This window comes from Ammospiza nelsoni, chromosome 19 (assembly GCF_027579445.1).
Source record: "Ammospiza nelsoni isolate bAmmNel1 chromosome 19, bAmmNel1.pri, whole genome shotgun sequence".
Lineage (NCBI taxonomy): Eukaryota > Metazoa > Chordata > Aves > Passeriformes > Passerellidae > Ammospiza > Ammospiza nelsoni.
The window spans coordinates 8296379-8305641 of NC_080651.1; the positions used below are offsets into that span (position 1 = coordinate 8296379).

The window sequence follows — 9263 nt, forward strand, 5'->3', positions numbered from 1 at the left end:
CCGGAGGGAAGGGCGGAATTCACGCCGTTGTCACCTGTAGAGCGCCGGGACAGCCCCGCGGGGGACCGGGGCAGAGGGGTGAGTGCTGCCCGCGATCCCCCGGCCGGGCAGTCGGAAAAGCAGCGGCCGTGCCCGGGAGGGTGTCGGGGGCAACCGGCCGTGCCTGGGGCAGCCCGGTGTTTCCTGAGGAGCAGTGGCCGTGCCTGGGGCAGCCCGGTGTTTCCCGAGGAGCAATGGCCGTGCCTGGGGCAGCCCGGTGTTTCCCGAGGAGCAGTGGCCGTGCCTGGGGGAGCCCGGCAGTTTCCCGAGGAGCAATGGCCGTGCCTGGGGCAGCCCGGTGTTCCCGAGGAGCAATGGCCGTGCCTGGGGCAGCCCGGTGTTCCCGAGGAGCAATGGCCGTGCCTGGGGCAGCCCGGTGTTCCCGAGGAGCCGCCGGCCGTACGCGGCGCTCAGCCCGCCGTGCCCCGACGCTCGCAGGCGGTGGCGCTGCCGCAGCTGCCGCCGCTCTCCCGCCCGGCCCGGCCCGGCCCGGCCCTCCCCCGGCTCGGGCGAGGAAATGACCTAAGAGGAAACCTGGGCCGTGCCGGGAGGGCGCGGGAGGTGCCGGCGATGTCCCGGCGGCCGGAGGACACAGCGGGGGCGGCCGGCAGGTCGGTGGGGCTGCGCCCGGCTCCCCTGCCCTGCCCGGGGCAGCGCGGGGGCCGCTTTCCCCGGGATCCGCCTCTTCCTCCGTCCGTGGCCCTTGGGCTTGTGCCAGCCGCGGGGCTGGAGCGACGGGAGGCAGCGGCGGGGGGTCCTGGGGCTCCGGTGGTCCAGCTGCCCTGGGCAAGAGGCGTCTCAACGCTGGGGGTTCCACTTGCGGCTCGGCGGGGATGGGATGGGATGGGGGTTCCGAGGGCTGGTAGAGCCCCTGGGGCAGACGCTATGGGGTGACAGAGGAGACTCTGCTCTTCTCCCTCTCCTTGCAGTGGCCAGGACTTGTCCAGCCCATACTGTCAGGTGTGACTCTACAGGTCACAGGTACCCGTGTGATCCACCTGAGCTGGTGGATCACCGGCAGATTGCGGGTGCTGACCCCAGACGAGTCAGCCCCCGGGACGGCTCGTCTAGCCGGGGCCAGTGGCAGAGGAGCAGTCGGTACCCACAGGTGCCCCATGTCACCCACTGCCACCAGCCCTTCCGATAAGGCGGTGCTGGCAGGAGGGTCTCTAGTGCAGGCGAGATCTGGCCGGCTCGGTGTTCACCCGCTGTGGTTTGCTCTGGCAGGGTTATTTGGCTCAGCAGCTCAAAGCAGCCGTGCCCATCCCAGGGAGCCGAGGAACGGGAGCTCCGGGAGAGGGGCCGGGCGCGGCACAGACGCTGCCGGGCGGGCTCGGGCGCTTCTCGCTGCGCTGCGTGCGGCGCTGTGCTCTCGCCAGGGTCCGGCTGCCGGGAGATGCTGCCGGTGGGACACGGGGCTGCTGGCGATCTCGGGCTGCTCCACTGGCAGTGCAGCGTGGCCTGAGTGCAGATACAGAGAGAGGACAGGTCGGCTAGGAAGGTGTTTGCCAACCAGGCATGGCACGGAGGGCACCCAGCTGCTTGTGAATCCACCAGGGAAAGAATCCCCAGTGCCAGTCGCAGGGGAGGCGAGAGCTTTGGCTGCGAGAGCAGCGTCGGCAGGCGGTCACCCCTATGGGGCTGCTCTCTGCTCGGAGTTAGTGTTGTGCTGTATGTGAGGGGACTGCCCACGGTACCTGTCCCATGCCCCTAAAGGCTCTTGGGCTTTGATCTGGGTAGGGACCTGTTTGCAGACAGGGGTGAGTAATGGCCGAGGAATTTCGACGAGCTGGCAAAACTCATTTGGCCGATTGCCTTCTGTTTGTACTGCCGGTCTGGCCAGCCCTGCATTTCCATCCATCAGCTCCCGTGTGAATCAAAGCAAGCCCTTCCTCTCTGTGCCGTGCATACCCTCTTGCTGTCTTCACTGTATCATGAAGCAGAAGAAAATCAATCTAGAGACTACTTAGGAGCACTGCTGGTGCTGCAGAGCAGTGCTTGACTGCAGAGGGATGAGAGAGATGGGAGCTGTTGCTCTTGGGGATTTGGCTGCTGAGTTTGCTGTGTCGAGCTGGGAGCAGAGGAAGCCTGGCTGTAGTGCAGGAGAGGTGCTCTAGTGTGTGTTGGATGCTTTTGTACTGGCTTTGATTCTTCCCTGATTTTTGTATGAAAGCTGCTGAATTGGTGTTTAAAGGGCCCAAGGGAGCAGTGTGTGCCTTCCACATACAACCACATATATTTTGGGTCTGCTTTGCCTGTAAAATGTTTCTCATATCAGAAAAATATAAAGGCTCTGAAGTTCTATTATCAGCTGGTAGGAGACAATGCCTTAAAAGATGTGGGAATGAGGATTTGCACAGATCTAGAGTTGGTGCCCTAATAAAAGAGGAGTTTCTTTGGGGTGGGGAGCTGTCAGGAAACAGCCTGTGCTTCAACACAACCTGGGATGTGCCAAATGGGAAATGGGTGAAGGTCTGCCTCTGTCCAACTAAGCTCTGTGTGCTCCTTCCCCAGGGACTGTCACTAGCTCATCCATTGCCCTGACTCTTGCCCTTGGAGGAAACCAGTCATGGGGGAAACGGGCAAAGAAGAGTACAAAATACAGTCCTTCGACTCCGAGACTCAGAAGCTGCTGAAAACAGCCCTCAAAGGTCAGCACGGCTTCTGCACCATTTAATGTGACCCTACTGGGCCCTGTGCAGACCTTGGTTGCTTTCCAGGGCTTGCTTTGAGCTGCTGCCTCAAAGCAATCAGTGGCCAAAGAGAGCTGGGTCCTAACAGCATTCCTCTTCTCTGCAGACCCCAGTAATGTGGACCTGGAGAAAGTGGCCAACATTATAGTGGACCAGTCCCTCAAAGACTCTGTGTTCAGCAAGGAGGCTGGGCGCATCTGCTACACCATCATCCAGGTGAGAGCTCGTGTCTGGACAGTGCAACACCTGGGATGTTGTGTGGCTTGTCCCTGGGCTGGGCCAGGAAGGGCTTTGCCCCAGTCACGTGCTCTGACCCCTTGCCCATCTCTCCTGTCCTGCCACTTGCCCCATGCAGTGGCAGCAGAAGAGCAGTGGGCCAGCACAAGCAGTGAGTTGCAGCTTTTCTGTCTCTTTGGGAATCACAGAAGGGTCTCTGTGTGGTACTGCATTCCCCTGCCCCTCTGGCATCCCTGTTTCATCCCTCCATCCTGTTTTTGTGGGCTTATAGGCAGAGAGCAAACAAGTTGGCCAGAGCATCTTCCGGAGGAGCCTGCTGAACCGGCTGCAGCAGGAGTACAAGGACAGGGAGGAGCTGCGCACCCGCTCGCTCCAGGCCTGGATCTGCTACGTCACCTTCATCTGCAACATCTTTGACTACCTGAGGGTGAGGAGCTGGAGCAGCCAGCTGCTGCTGCCTGGAGTGCCAGGGGAGCCTGAGCATCCCAGGGTAACAGAGCAGGGGTGGTGGGTGGGTGTTGTACAGAGCCCCAGGGCCATGGGGGCCAAAGCTGGTTCTTAACACAAAGATGCTGACAGAGCTGGTGCTATCTACAGGCTTGGAGAGGCAGAGGAAGTCTTCAGGAACAGTCACAGCTTCTTCATTTTGTACCTGATGTTTGAAATCCCCTGATTTGCCTGTTTCCAGATGTCCCAGACTGGACTGGTTCAGTTGCTGTGGGGTTTGCTGATGGAGTTTGGCTTCAGGCCTTTGTGCAGTGTGTGAACTTTGAATTCCTGCTTGGAGTAGATGTAAAAATGATGCGAGTACAGCTGCAGGCAGGAAAAATACTGTTGGAACAAGTGTATTTCCCATGACTACCTGCTTACATTTAAAAATAGATGGTTTTTACATCATTTGTTCAGCTCCTCTGGTTCCCAGAGACTCAAATATCTGATCTCTGATGAAAATCCCACTAACACAGCACAACTAAATCCTGCTTCCTTCTCCTTTGGAGAGCAGCAAGGGAATAACTATTTAAAACAGCTGCAGACTCCCTTCTGTCCCCAGGCTGACAATGCCCCACCCTCCTTGCAGGTGAACAACATGCCCATGATGGCTCTGGTGAACCCCGTGTACGACTGCCTGTTCCGGCTGGCACAGCCCGACAGCCTGCAGAAGGAGGAGGAGGTGAGTGCAGGGAGCTGCTCGTGTGCCTGTTGTCCTGCCAAGGAGCTGTTAAAAGCACAGCCCAGGGGGTGCAGAGGAGCCTCCACTGCTTTGTGCTCAGCCATCTGCTCTTCCTTCTGAAGGTGGACTGCTTGGTCCTGCAGCTGCACCGCATCGGCGAGCAGCTGGAGAAGATGAATTCCCAGCGGATGGATGAGCTCTTCTCCCTGCTCCGAGATGGTTTCCTCCTGCAGGAGGGGCTCAGCTCCCTGTCCCAGCTCCTGCTGCTGGAGATCATCGAGTTCCGGGCTGCTGAGTGGAAGATGACGGACGCTGCCCAGAAATATTATTACAGCGAAGTGACAGATTAACCTCCCGAGGCAGAGGAGTCCCCAGCACCTTCACCAGCAAGCTTTGTACCAGTTTGGAATTTTTCACATTAATTTTCTAGCACTCCCTGTAAATAGCATTTATACTGGCTAGAGCCTCTCTGCACCTACTGTCGGATGCAGCTGGTGCTGGTCTGACTTTGGATGTTCAGAGCAGTGGGAAGGGCACACTTTACCCAGCAAGTTCTCCCACTGATTTTGTCTTAATATTGGGCTGCTGTCAGCAAAGGGCTAGGGAGGCTTGTAGTTCACACCAGCATTTTCTATGAGTGTTAAAGAAAGCACAGTTTAGGCTGAGACCATTTTCCTTCACCCCAAAGCCAGCAGAGCTGTGGAAGGCAGCAGGGAAATCTCCCAGCTCAGGTTATACCTGGTTCTCTGGGATGGGTCACAGATCACACCATGGCCTCACAAACAGCTCAACCAAGTGCTTTTGTTCCCAGACTCCTTCCAGCAGGCTGGCTGCACCTGCATGCACACCGCCTCTTCCACAGCCAGGATTACCTGCCACAGGGCAGCCTGCAACAGAAGAGGTCCCTGAGCACATGTAGGAACAGGTTTTATAGGTTTTATACAATAACTGTCACTTTTTTCCAGAATTTGCAAGTTTCAGCTACGGTATATTTCTTATAAGAGTGGGAGAGGAAGAAATGAAACAAAATAGTCTATTGAAGGATTTTTTTCTAATAAAAGTTTTCCACTAACATATGCCCTGCTTTCTCCCTGCACAGCTGCTGAGCTCTGAGCAACACTGAAGGGTTGCTCCTGACTGAAGCCCTAAGGCTGAGATAACTTTGTTTGCTACAATCTAGCAAACAAAGGACCTGGAGAAACAAAGACAAAAGTCTGGAATCGGGAAACCTTTCCCATAAAACTGGTTTTATTTTGTCCACATTGCCATCAAATCTGTGCAGACCATGTTGCTGATGGCCAAAATCAAAAAGGGCCTTTTACTGCCTGTGTACCAATCCCTGTGGAAAAGGATCCAACTCTGCTCTCAGCTCTGCAGCCAAAAACATTGCTGATTTGAAGAGCAGAGAGACTTTCAGATTTCAGATCCCCAGAAAACAGGTAAGTGAAAGATGGTTTTGTTTAGCGTTGCTGTAAGAAAAACATCTAAGGCTCGTCTTCACAGGGAAGTGATGATGAACTAACTGGAGCAGCCCCACTGAGGCTGGTAACTCAGACTCCCCCTTCCCCCATCCAAACAAGCACAAAGAAAAAGAACCTCGTGGGGATCGTGTGAGCTTTCCCTGGGTTAGAACAGAAGCTGCTGCAAGGGATATTGCCCCTTGCCCTGTCCCAGGCCGGCAGCCTGGGGCTCTGCTCTCCAGCCGTGGCAGCGCGTCCCACGCAGGGTCCCTACCACCAGCGGAAGTGGGCGTACGCCCGGTTGGCCTCTGCCATCTTGTGCAGGACGTGCTTCCTCTTGATGACTGGCCCCTCGTTGTTGAAGGCCTGGAGCAGCTCCTGGGAGAGCTTTTCTGGCATCAGTGTCCGGCGGTGCTTGTTCTCCCTGCACTCGGTGATCAGCCACTTCATGGCCAGGAAGCGCTTCCGATTGTCCGTCAGCGGGACGGGCACCTGGGAAAGGGTTAAAGGTGGCAGGAGTCAGCACCTGCTCCTCCCCAGCAGCCACACTGCACCAGCTGCCCCTGCAGGTGCTCACTGTGCTGCTCTGTGCAGCCAGACCTGCTCCCCACAGCTGAGCCCTGCCAGTTCTCCTGCTCTGTCCATAGGAACTGGCCACTGCTACTGAAATGGAAACGCTGGCCTGTCTGGGAGCTGGGTCCAGGCTGGTTTGAGTCAGCAGAGATGGGAAATGGTGGCCCCATCTCTGCACTGAATACAGAGAAATCACAGAATCACAGCATGGTTTGGGTTGGAAGGGACCATTAAGATCCAAATGCCCCCACATCTCACCTCTCCTTCAGGCCCCAAGGGTTGCAGAGCTCATACTCAGAGACAGATTCTGCTCATGTTTTAAGTATCCCACTGGATCTAGGTGACCCATTTTGCCATGCTGACCTGCCCCAGGGGTTTGGGACCTCTCCCCAGGCAATGTGGTGCAGTGGAAAGGATGGGACTGGTAGTCCAAAGACTACTAATTCTTTTGCTGCTGATCTCTGTCTCTTTGGAAAATAGTTGCTGTGTATTTCTTCTCACATCTAGTCAGAGAACCTGAGACTAGTCAGAGACTGCTGCTGATTAATGGTTGGACTTGATTGATCTTAGAAGTCTTTTCCAACCTTAAGTGATTCTGTCACAGGGGAAGCACAATACTAGAGGTGGGGATCCTGATTTTGGACAGTTTCTAGGTGCTGTTTTATTCCAGATTGCAAAGTGGCTCTTTCCAAGGAGAGATAATCTTGAGCTGTTGGGGTGGAAACCAGTTCATTTGCCTCCCTAGCTAACTGCCTCACAACCAGATGTGCTCCCAGCCCCCTTTCACCTGGTAGGTTTTGCCTCCTCTGGTGATGTTGCTGAGCCCGATGATGGGCTGGCAGTTCTTGAGAGCCTGGTGGAAAATGACGTAGGGGTTGCATTCAATTGTCTCCTTCTCATTTTCTGGAGCTTTGTGGTACTTCTCCAGCTGCTTCCTTTTAATGGCCTCCAGAGTCTTGGAAGAAAGGCAAGAAACAAGACATACAAGGTAGATGGATTCTCCCACTCCATGAGGTTACATCACTTTTACAGGCACCCCATTTTCACCTGAGCAGCTGGTCCACCAGCCCCAGAGGCAAAAGACCCACTGGGAATTCTTTAACTCAAGTTTTACTTCACCCTCTTCCAGCTCCTCAGTCTCTTTTATCAGTCACTGCATTTCGGGTGAGGGGGATGAGCACAAACCTGGGCCAGGAGCCCGGGAAGGGCAGGGACAAAGTGGAGCCAGGAGTGGGGAGGGGTCTGTGCACTGAGCATCCAACCTGCACAGCCTCCCCTCCAGAGCCTGTGTGCTTTTCTGTAACCAGCAATCAGCACTTAATTGGAAACATTTGGGCAAAATGTTTCCATTTCAAGGGAGTTCAGGGGTGGACCAGATGGGAAGAGCAGTTAATACCAGGGGCTGTGGGTCAGAGCAGGCTCAAAGCTGTGCCATTGGAGCTGACACATCTGTGGGACTTCAAGGGCAAGTTATACAGAGGGTAAGGCATGACAGAGAGCTGCAGAGATCTTTAGAGAAAATGATGCTTTTTAAGGGTATTCCCTGTGTTTATGCAGTACAAAAGAACACAGGGATACTGAAGGATGGAAAGACAAGGCTCTCCATGAAGCTGTCCCTGGCTGGTCTGTGAGCTAAGGAGGCTGGGGAAATGGACATTTTATCAAACAAATCATGGTTTATCAGAGGAATCATGCTGCAAGCAACGTGTGGCAGAGCAAAACACATCAGGACCACAGAGATGGACCACCTGAGTTCTGGTAATCCCCAATTCCAGTGGGTTTGACATCCCAGCCTTCCATTTTGTCTAGTTTCAACACAACATTGAGAAGACACCTGAGTTCTTACCTGAGACATGAGGTTTCTGGCCAGCACTTTATTTCCACTCTTCATCATCATATTGGTGAATTTACTGTAAACACAAAGTCAGATAGGATCCATATGAATTCTGATTTTATCATGCACGGAAATAAGCCCCCTCACCCCCATCCCTCTGTGTTGTTCCCGTGGTTAAGTGTGGGTGCTGCCAGATCTGCTGCAATTATCTCTAATCACAGCATAACAATGGACTCATTGATGAGATAAGAGTAACCCAGAACACAGGGACTGTGCTGTAACAAAAGGCAATGTGAAGCCAGCAGGTGGAGGTAGAAGAGGGCAGCACAGCTCCCAGGCATTTTTGGAGAGAGGAGGAGCTGCTGCTTTCTCTGACCTGATCATGGGGTCGCTGAACACGGAACTGGACAGACTGGGAGGAGCAGCTTTGATGGGTCGAACAGCCTTAAGCTCCATTTGTTCCCTTTCCTCCTCCGTCAGCTCCTCTAAAGGTTTCTGATGCGATTCCTTTTTCACTTCTGGCTCCAGGTAGCTGGGGTTGTAGCGGCTCCATCTCACGGGCATTATCCTGCAAGGAGCAAGAGAGGCGGGGCTGTGACCCAGGGCACACGCTGTGGGGACAGGGATGCAGGCAGACGTGGACAGATGTGAACACGCCTCAGAAGGAGTGCTAGACGTGAGAGGCATCCCGTGGCAGTGGGGCGAGCAGCTCGGTGCGGGTTCTGTCCCTTTTGTCACCGTTCCTGTGGCCAGGCACCGGAAGGGCCGCGCAGGGCCGGGGCCGTCACCGTCCCTGGAGCTGCTCAGGAGGCGTCTGCCCCTGGCGCTGGGTGATCACCCTGGAACAGCTGATCCCTAATGATGATGCCATTAGGGATTAGAATGGCAATGCTGCCTGCACTGGATGACCTTCAAGGTCCAACCCTCCAGCCTTGCCAGTTCTACGCCTGTGTGACCCGGCAAAACAGGCGGGCGGCCTGGCCGCGTGCTGCCGGCGCGGCGCACACCCTCCCCTCACCCCCGGTGCGCTCCCGGCGAGCCGCCCGCAGCCTCCTCGCGCGCTGCCCGTGTTCCCGCGGTGGGGAGCAGCCCCCGGGGCGCCCCCGGCCCCGTCCCTGTCCCTGTCCCCGCTCACCGGGGCAGCCACGCCCGCAGCCGCCGGCCCAGCCCCGCCGCGCTGGGCGCCGCCATCTTCCCTGCGCGCGCCGCCGCGCGGGGGCGGGGCCACTGTGGATAGGGGCGGAGTCATCGCTGGC

General features: G+C 56.1%; 2 protein-coding genes across 2 annotated transcripts; one reads left to right on the forward strand and one right to left on the reverse strand.

Annotated features, from left to right (window-relative positions):
• Positions 1-581: 581 nt before the first annotated feature.
• Positions 582-5216, forward strand: MIF4GD (MIF4G domain containing). The gene is made up of 6 exons (XM_059485660.1): positions 582-650; positions 2554-2690; positions 2839-2948; positions 3241-3396; positions 4048-4140; positions 4263-5216. The coding sequence occupies exons 2-6, from the start codon at positions 2609-2611 to the stop codon at positions 4488-4490; spliced, it is 669 nt and encodes a 222-aa protein (XP_059341643.1). The 5' UTR covers positions 582-650; positions 2554-2608; the 3' UTR covers positions 4491-5216.
• Positions 5217-5366: 150 nt separating this feature from the next.
• Positions 5367-9213, reverse strand: MRPS7 (mitochondrial ribosomal protein S7). Its single transcript, XM_059485659.1, has 5 exons — positions 9143-9213; positions 8384-8575; positions 8020-8083; positions 6961-7128; positions 5367-6092 (listed from the first exon to the last, which is right to left on the reverse strand). Exons 1-5 carry the CDS (start codon positions 9196-9198, stop codon positions 5871-5873), a joined length of 702 nt encoding a protein of 233 aa, XP_059341642.1. The 5' UTR covers positions 9199-9213; the 3' UTR covers positions 5367-5870.
• Positions 9214-9263: the final 50 nt, after the last annotated feature.